Below are 9,420 nucleotides of genomic sequence, written 5' to 3'. Positions count from 1 at the left end.
GTGAAAGTTGAAGGTGCCACAAGATTTTTCATAAAAAGTACATGGATGAATTTATGTATTGAGCCAATAATAAGAACTAAAATTAAGTTTCTAATTAATTGTAAATTATTTTATTTAAATGTACTTTGGTTTCTTTTTAGACCAGTCAAAATCTTCTCAGTATTTTCCTAAAGGAGAAACGCATTAATAGCCAAAATTTATGCATCAACTTAATCTCAACTCAACTGGGAAATGAAGCAAATGGAGCCATTAATATAATAACAAGAAATAAGCCAAATCTCTGCTTCACTACATGACTAAAAATGTACACTCTAAGATTCAAAAATTATAATCCACGAAAAAGGTTATAATACATTTTGGGATCATGATGGAGAATTTTAATAGCATCACATACCTAGCCTTTTTGTACCGCATTCTGAGCAGAACTTAGAGGTTTCCCTTAGATATGGAGCGCCACATTCATCACAAAACTTTGCTGGGCTTGCAGGCTGCAAGTTGTAGAAATCTGGTAAAGATATTCCATTTTCTGTGTAGAATTTATAAGCATAATGGAGCCATAACCTAAAAATGGGATAATAAAAGCCTTGTATCATAAGGATTTTTTTTTTTTTTTTTTTTTTTTTTTTTTTTTTTTTTATCATTCCATAGAATAATGAAGAGCCTTATATGTTTCTTCAAGTAAATAAGCTGCTGCTTCATTTCAGTCTCGAGGGAAATTTGTAATTTTTAACTTATTTGAGTCCCTATTGCCTTGAGAAAACATAATTCCTCCTAGTTCGCTTCAGGGGTCTGAATCATGAAGTTAAAGAGCATGGGGATAAGTTTTGAAGTTATTTACCTCAAAGATGCAATAGTTTTGAAGTTCTTTACCTCAAAGGTGCAAAACAGCTTGGCTCTACAAGACTCCATAATCCATATGCTCCCAATGCTCTTTAAATTGGTGTTTTAACCCTAGAAGTGCGAGGCTCTGCGGAGGGGGTATCCTACTACTAGTGCAAAGTTTTGTATGCTTAAATTTTTTTTCTTGAGTATTCATGAGTTCTACAAACCCTAGCCCTAATCTTTATGTTTTAAACTAAATTGTAAATAATGCAGGAAACTTCAAAATATGCCTAACCATCTTTTCACATTTAAGCAATGGAAATGAACTGGTTACACGGTATTCAAAGGCCTAAAATACACTAAAGATTGCTGCTCTATTCTATCTCCCAAAATTATCCTTCCTAATCTTTCTAGATTGAGGCTTAAATGATGAGAGCCTGCTTCTTAGAAATTTGTTGAAAAACATAAGTTTCAAAAATTTGAAGCACAAAAGGAAGATGTCCATGGTGTCATGGAAATGACATCATTTGGCTATTACTCAGTAATGCAGACAGACATTGGCAACCCTCCCCATTTGAGCACCTTTCTTTCAGAGACTTAATTGAATCAGGCAATCGACCATGCATATTTTGTTAGACATAATGGGAGTCTTGAGCTTGCTATTCAAAGAATTAATTGGTTCAAGGTCTGAGAGACTGAATTCATAGAAAATTCTTAAAGGTCAGACTACTGAGATCTCCTTCAAAAGACCCTTTTCTTTATGATGATAACTGTGGCCCCTCAAAACCCCCCTCAAAACCTAGGAGCATCTCTAATTCGGTAACAATAATAGAGGTAGCAGGCTAAAAATGAAGTTATAGCCAGTGTTATGATGTTCTATCTCACCAATTATATATGCTTAAATTACTTGCTTAAAAGAGAATTCCAATTAAAAGAACCCTCACCATTAAATGCAAACGCCCTCCAACATGACCTCCTGTGAGGGGTTGCAAGTATGCCATATGTTGAGAAATGTTAGGAGACTGATTAGCATTGGTGATTTCAGGCAAGTGTGAAGTAGGACATTGTTGACTTTGAGAAAACTGGGTTGCATGTTGACTTTGATGAACTTGATGATGGTTTTGGTGAAGTGGGTGAAACTGAGGTTGATGTGACAATGAATCCACGTGATGCTTTGGAGTAGGTTGCTGCTCATTTTGTGGCTGCATAAAGTAAAAAACAGCAGATGATTTCTTAAAGCATAATATCATTGATGCCAAAATATCAAATAGATATAATCACATGCCTTAAGCAAAATAGCAAAACAGCAACTGGGTCAAATAGTGACATAAATGTTACATAAAAGTGTGCCAAGATAAATGATACATAAAACCTGCGAAAAACTAGAGAAAGGCAATGAATGAAATCACTAATCCAGTCATGGATGGAAAGCTTCCACTGCTTTTTTTTGCAGTGTTTATAACTGAATATTACTTTCTTAGGTAATAGCATTCACAAAAGTTCTATTTTTTTTTTTTTTAACTTTTGTTACTTTTCCAACAAAACACAAGTACTTTAGTTCTAAATACGTTTCAAACATAAAAACATAGAATTCCATGCTTTAAATTAAATCATTCCAAGCATGAATGAATTCTAAAGAGAATTCATTAAATTCCACACTTCTAATTCATTCATTCCAAATGGACTGTTAATGAACTCTTCTTACTAGAAAACTGATAAGAAACTCAAATTGCATTCATTTGATAGGTTTGAGTGGTGAGAAGAAGGAAATCCCCTCTTCCCATGTTGAGTGAACCAAGAATACAAGATAAAAGCATTATTGTTTTATTCAGTCCACTTTTCATATCCCTTTAATCTCTCCACTAGATACAATACCATAGAACAAAACTAACAAAATTTATATCTACAATAAACTCAAATAAAAGATAGTGTAAAAAAATCAGGGGCATTTTAATACTTTAATTACTAAAGTTGTCCTTTGACTACTACAAAGAGTTTTGACCGAAACATATTTTGGATACATTTGTTAATGGAAGCAAATGCAGAGAACTGCTTAATTAGTTTCTCAAAAAAGAGGGACAATTTCTTACCCAATTAACATTTTTATCACTAAGGTTTGTTCATGACGTAACACATGCAATCCTTGTTAATAAAATTAAAAATATTTCACTACACTTTAGTACTTAAGGTTTTAGCTTATACAATAGTTTGATCCTTGAAATTTTAAATACATTATATTTTAGTTTTTGAGTTATTATATTAAAAAAATACTTTAATCCCCCGAAATTATTTTTCACAAAAATTAATTTAGGAACTAAAAATAAAAATTTTGACAAACCTCAGGAGAGTTAAAGTATTTTACACTACCTTTATAAAAAAAATGTTGAGCAAGCTACAATTTTCTCAATTACATGGGCTATATATATGCTTAAGTGGTAATGCTGCATGTTTTTTTTTTCTTTTTGAGAAAATATAAATTAGCTGACAAAGTTTTTGACATTCTTCTTCAACTTAACCCGATAAATTACAAACAAAAAGTGTTAATTTTCTCAACTATAACTTACTCTCAAATATAAATTGTTTGGCAGCAAGCTATAATTTTCTCAATTACATGTGTACATTTGCTTAAGTGGTAATGATACATTTTCTTTATTTTTTAGAGAAAAATATAAATTAGTTGGCAAAGCTATTGACATTCTTCTTCAATTTAACCCACTAAATTACAATGAAAAAAAAGTGTATAATTTTTCAAATATAAAACTTGAGAAATTTTTCTAAATCAGCCACTATGAGGAGAGAGCTGTGTTCAATTTCCACTCTTTTAAAAGTGTGAGAAAATAACATTCGGATCTTACAATTTTTGTAACTTTTAAATAAATGGTTACAAGTTAAAAAGTTTTCTAAAAAAAGATCTATTTACATGCCTGAATTTTAATTTTCAAACAACAAAGGAGTTACAATAGCTTAATAAATAAATAAATAAATATTGACAGTTGACATAAAACCTAATACAACAATAGAAAGATAAAAAATGGAAAACAAAGAAAGCTAATACAAAAGATTTTTTACTATTTGTAAAAAATTTCTTCAATTGTACTTTCAATTAAAAAGGTTCAAAATAATATCTTCTACTAGTTACACAATTTAAATAAATAGTTTTTTTGTTTGATAATTTTATTTTTATTGTTTGATAATTTTAAATCTTTTGCGGTCTCTATTCAAAATGATTTAATATAAAACTTTTTTTTATTGACAATTGATTCCATAAACAGAAAATTTAAATTAGTAACCTAGAGTCACCCACAAAAATGAAATGTATGATGTTACACAATGCCACATATTAAATTGGGAGGCTGCAAATTGTGTATCTACAAATAAGTTTAGGTTTTCATATGGAACCTGGATTTTAAAGGTCAAGGAATTAAGCAGTCCTATTTTATACAATATTTCTTTGTATTTTATAATCCATTCAAAATTATAATCACCAACCAACACCACCACCCCCCCCCCCCCCCCCCACAAAAAAAAAAAAAAAATAAAAATAAAGAAGGCGGTGTCACAGGGGGTGCCTCACATCACATGCATGATATATGAACAATTATAAGATACACAATCAAAGGGTTTACAATTGCACAAAAAAGACAAATTACTTAAAATATGAGCTGAATTTCACTTCACTTACAGATCGAAATCCTTGTGCATTAGCGATTGTAGAAGAACTATCTGTAGCAGGAAGTGTCTGCAAAATACATAAAGACTAATCACTCATTTCGACATTCAAGATTTACAAACCACTAAAATTAAATGGAACCATAGATCTTCACAAAACTACAGTTGTATGTTTTAAGAAAATCAGCCTCCAGGTGGATGTGGAAATTACGCCAACCATCTCATAATAAAAGTGATTTAAGAGCATTTTTTGAAAGCTTCAAACTATATCAATGCATTCATGTTATGCCCAGGTGTATGAAAGAACAACATGTCTCCAACATGAACAAAAGCCATCTTATATGGCTCCACATACCTCCTTTGGTTGCCAAAAATTCAATATTCTAATGTGAACTCATTCATAGAAAAGTGGGTTTTCAAAGAAGTAATTTCAGGAATTTAACATTATCACGTTCCATGATGAATTTCCTTCAAATGTAAAATTAACATGTTTGGTTGGTCCATAATAACCAACCTAACATCTGATATTGAAAAACATACTATGCATTTTCAAACTATGAAATTCTATAATTGCTTATATTAAGTCCTTGGATTTATTATTGTTTATAATTTCCTCCTATAAACTTCTACGGACTAGTATGAGTATATTGAGCTTCAACGAGAATTTTTTCAAGACTCGTATATATGATGGGCTAGATTTTCAACTTTTCGTATGTGATGAATATTATTGAAAACAAAACATGGACTCATACATGCCTCAAGTTCAAGCACAGCTAGATATTTTCAACTTCAGAAGCTCAAACTAACAATAGGGGTATACAAAAGTTAGCATAGAAGGGATTTAGGCATTACTGGCAAACCAGGAATGTTGGACACAACACGTCTATACTTGTGCCTCGGAGAGTAGAATTTATAGTCTCGAGCAGAGATTGCAACTTCACTCCGACCTGTCAGTCGCTTAAACCTGCAAATATTAACAACCAAGTGAGAGTGATGTAGGGACAATTAGCTGTTTTGGTAGGGCAGGTTTTGCAAAGTATCATGAACCCACTTTTTACAACCAGATCAATAGGGTCACTTGGCCAGCTGTTGGGGAAAGCATAAAAATTGGCACTTTCTCCCAGCAGGCCAATACCACATTTGGGATTGCTGAAGCAGCTCACACTGCATCCCCAAAATTGAAATCACACATGCTAGAGTTTCATTCTCATAAATCATCATAATTATCTACAGTAGGTAAAACGAGTAAGAAATCTGATTGAGCACAAGCTATAAATGATGAAGTCCAAATTTTATAACTAGCAAAAGCCCTTTAAAATTTCATAAACAAGTTTTTGCTTGCCTCAGCAGCAATACCAATTTTAACTCAGAGATTTGAAAAATAAAATAATTGGACAAGCTGAAACTACCATCTCAAACTGCGACAGCACAAGTAAAAGTACTTCCAATGAAAAGGGAATAAAAGATGATGAAAAGATATGTACTTTTGAAAAACATTAGTACTATTGGAAGACATGATTTAGAAGCTAAAATTTTGCTGAAGAACATTAGAAAAAGTTATCATGTCAATTTTACAGCCCAGATTGTTGGGAGAAGAAAGAGAGAGTTGAAGTCGGAGAGGGTCAGAAGAAAAGAGAAAGAAAGATAGGAGGCGAAGAGGCGCAAGGGAAAGGTAATATTTCTACTTTTTTCACTGTGACTCAACTGGCCAAAATCAGTATAAATGTCTTAAATCAGGCTAACCATAAAGCATTAAATGGGATTCACTAAATGAAAGTCTTTTATCATTAGGCCAACTATGAGACACTAGTTTTGCATTAATGGTTCGTTCTCCAATCTTAATCGTATCAATTCCCCAAGTTGGAAAAACACATGCTTGAATTTCAAGTCGAAGCACATTAGTGAAATATACTGGTCAGCAAAATAAGTAAAGGTTAAGAACATTTTCAAAAAGGAAATGAAGAGGTGTAGGACACCCTTTGGAATACTCTCAGCAAGAGTAATACTGATGTAACATCTGTCACAAGCTTACTCGGCTTCCAAGTTTCCTGAACCTCAAAATAAAATCCTAATTAAACAGGAATCTTCCTAATGTATCCAAGTTCGGTCAACTTATAAATAAGTCCAATAAGCATGGACCCAAAAAAAAAAAAAAAAAAGGCTAAAGCACACTCATGGTTAGGCACAATCATAACTTTCAAACATGTCACTACTTAACACACTTCCTTCTATAATTTTATATTTACAGTAAAAGGTTTTGCACATATCCCCCCATGCCCCAAGATCCCGGCCTCCACCACATGAGGAATGCGGCCATATACATTATTAGGTTTGGATTGAATAAGACTATATTGGTACGAGAAACAAACTTGGCTTCTACATCATAGCCTATAACCATACTAAAATGAAGAAAACGAGTGAAAAGAAAAACGAAAATGGTGCAGCAAATAGTTATTAAACTACAATCTACAAACAGTAATTTGTAGAAATGATACTAGTTACTTACCACTCAGCATCTTCAATGGGCATGCTACTTGGTTTCTCAACTATATCCAAACCATTGACCACCACAAAACGTACTCTCTTCTCTTCTTGTATCACTAATTCTGGGAATCGAGTCCTTGTCTCAAGAGAAGTTGCCAATTCTCTTCTTTTAAATATACAAGAACCTTCATAACAAAACATATAGCCCAATGTAATAGACAAAAAGAAAAATAATAATATGCTTAGTGCTACTTCTTCACATTTCCTTTGGACAAAAGGCAAATAAGAAGGAAAACATAATACCTTTTTTAGGAAATTTCTTGGCCATTTTTCTATACAAACCACCAGATGCTTCAAGTGCTACTCCAATGGTCTTATCACGAATACCATTCAAAGAAACCAGCCTCATATTTACATCATTCACTAGTGTTTCATACATATTTGCCACGTACATCAAGGGCAAAGCAAACCTGGGATCACCTTCATATTGCACATCTCCTGATTTCCTCTTATTCAGTTTATCTTGTCCCGAGTGAGCAACATAATCAGCCTCATTATCAGCCACTTCAATCAAATGATCACCAATAAAATGATCCACTATTATTTGCAAAAATCTCGCTCTTGCAGACTCGATAGGCGAAACATCTGGATCAGAATCCAGCAAAACCAGTTAACATGACCGAAGACATAAATGCAGAAGATGATTTTGATATAAAAGTCTAGTTAGGATTCCAAGATAGTTTAACAACAATATGTACCCTCAATGGTCAATATATCATAGGAAGCTCTAGAAGAGCAACTGTTCTCAAGACTGGATCGATCTTCTTCAACTCCAACACCATGAAGTGGTAAGGAATTCCTATATGATTCATGAATGCAGTCCTGGAGGGGAAAAAAATACACAATTTATTAACTGCATATAGAGCAAAAAGGTGTAACATTTTCTAGAAAAATGTTATCTGTGTAGATTCTTTCCGCATATTTCACAAAACCAATGGCATTGAAACCTAAATCGAAGTTAACTAAATAAGCCATAAAAGGAAGTACCTCTTACTCAAAACATTTCAGTGAATGCCAACAAGAAAAATAAAAACAAATAAAAATACATAAAACATCCGAAACCTTTGGGATTTTTGTCTGTTAGATTCTTTCTTTCTTTATTTCTTTTTCTTCTCCGCTTTACTCTCACGAACCAAACATAACAGGGAATTCATAACTCCAGTATCCAATCAATCTTTTCAGTTAAAAAATTATAAGAAAGAATACAAATAGACTTACAACAGCAGCATTGGAATCATCGTCCGCATCTAAGCCATCATCGGCATGACGATCGACGGTCTCCCCAATAGGGTCGATATTGGCAGGGCGGGAATCAACGGTGTTGAGATCATGCAAAGAACTACCAATGAATGAATTGGCTGATCTCAAATTGTAGTGTTGCACAGGAACCCTACTCCCCATATTCTTCTATCTATATATGCTTCAAATTAACCATAATCATAGCCCTCTGATAGAACTCTTGTTCCTCTTTTAATTGTAAGTGTTGAATTGGAGACTGCAGAGAAAAGAGAGAGATTCATGAGTTAGTATTTTAGTTTCTTTACTCTAGTTCGGAGATGGAGGAGGAGGAACTTATAACGGCTATACGGAGAGAAAGAGAGAGTACATGCCTGATGCCATACCTTAGCTTACGAGAGAAAAAGAAACTTCCAAGCCTCACTCCGGCATCCGCACCTGACCCCCGAGCCGGAGGCTGTTGACTTCAAGTAAATAAACTTTCTGCTACAATTCTATGCGCGCACGACTAGAAGTGGACATTATTCAGGTCCAACCAAATTCTCCCATTCAGTTTAATTTAAAAAATTGGTTTTGAATTTTATAAAAAAAGATGTTTACATCATATTTTTAGCTTGAGTTATGACACTGTAAGTAACTTGGGCTTAGATTAATTAACTAATCTTTAATCAATTAATAATTTATGGAAAATTATAAAAGTGTCATTATATAATGTAAAATTAATTACTTTGTCTTTTTTTTTTTTTTTTTTTTTTTTTAAATACACTACATTTTCCCCTTATTTTACGCTCCCATTTGTGATATACTTCCATCCCTTACTTCATTTTGGATGTTAAATGGGAAGGAAAAGACACAAAAGCCTTTTGTACAATTGTAAAAAAAGAAAAGTGAGGATTTTGTTTCTAGGTTTCCTTGATCGTCGCCGCTAATTCCACCTCTTTGATCAATATGATTATTGAAAGCTCTATGAGTCCTTGTATGAGCATTCAGGTTCTATTCTTGATAGAGCAATGAGTTTTGAGATCAAAAGAAATGAAGCTTGTTATTATTTCTCTTTATTCATTGTTTTGTTGCCGAGAAATGCGAGGAAGATGAAAATTATTTCATCTATCTCTTTATTTGATGTGTGTCTTCTAATTTTAGGTTTCC

General features: G+C 33.0%; 1 protein-coding gene across 2 annotated transcripts; it reads right to left on the bottom strand.

Annotated features, from left to right (window-relative positions):
- Positions 1-232: 232 nt before the first annotated feature.
- Positions 233-8,810, bottom strand: LOC105647968 (PPR containing protein). Of its 2 annotated transcripts, none has more exons than XM_089723480.1 (9): positions 8,658-8,810; positions 8,254-8,530; positions 7,734-7,857; positions 7,279-7,620; positions 6,998-7,160; positions 5,344-5,455; positions 4,505-4,561; positions 1,767-2,024; positions 233-505 (listed from the first exon to the last, which is right to left on the bottom strand). In XM_089723480.1, exons 2-9 carry the CDS (start codon positions 8,434-8,436, stop codon positions 440-442), a joined length of 1,305 nt encoding a protein of 434 aa, XP_089579606.1. In that variant the 5' UTR covers positions 8,437-8,530; positions 8,658-8,810; the 3' UTR covers positions 233-439. The 2 variants fall into 2 exon arrangements, with proteins under 2 accessions (XP_089579606.1, XP_012089584.1); XM_012234194.4 differs by having other exon boundaries at positions 233-488.
- Between the last annotated feature and the right edge of the window lie 610 nt (positions 8,811-9,420).

Source organism: Jatropha curcas, chromosome 6 (assembly GCF_041381405.1).
Source record: "Jatropha curcas cultivar XTBG-Jc1 chromosome 6, XTBG_Jcur_1.0, whole genome shotgun sequence".
NCBI classification, from domain to species: Eukaryota; Viridiplantae; Streptophyta; class Magnoliopsida; order Malpighiales; family Euphorbiaceae; genus Jatropha; species Jatropha curcas.
This window is presented reverse-complemented; position numbering and strand designations above follow the sequence as displayed.

Coding starts and splice junctions, on each gene's coding strand:
- LOC105647968 (XM_012234194.4), bottom strand. CDS start 8,436: ATGGGGAGTAGGGTTCCTGTGCAACACTACAATTTGAGATCAGCCAAT. Junction 4,562..5,343: donor CCAACATTCCTGGTTTGCCA/GTAATGCCTAAA, acceptor TGTATTTTGCAG/ACACTTCCTGCTACAGATAG. Junction 489..1,766: donor GAGGGCGTTTGCATTTAATG/GTGAGGGTTCTT, acceptor TACAACTTGCAG/CCTGCAAGCCCAGCAAAGTT.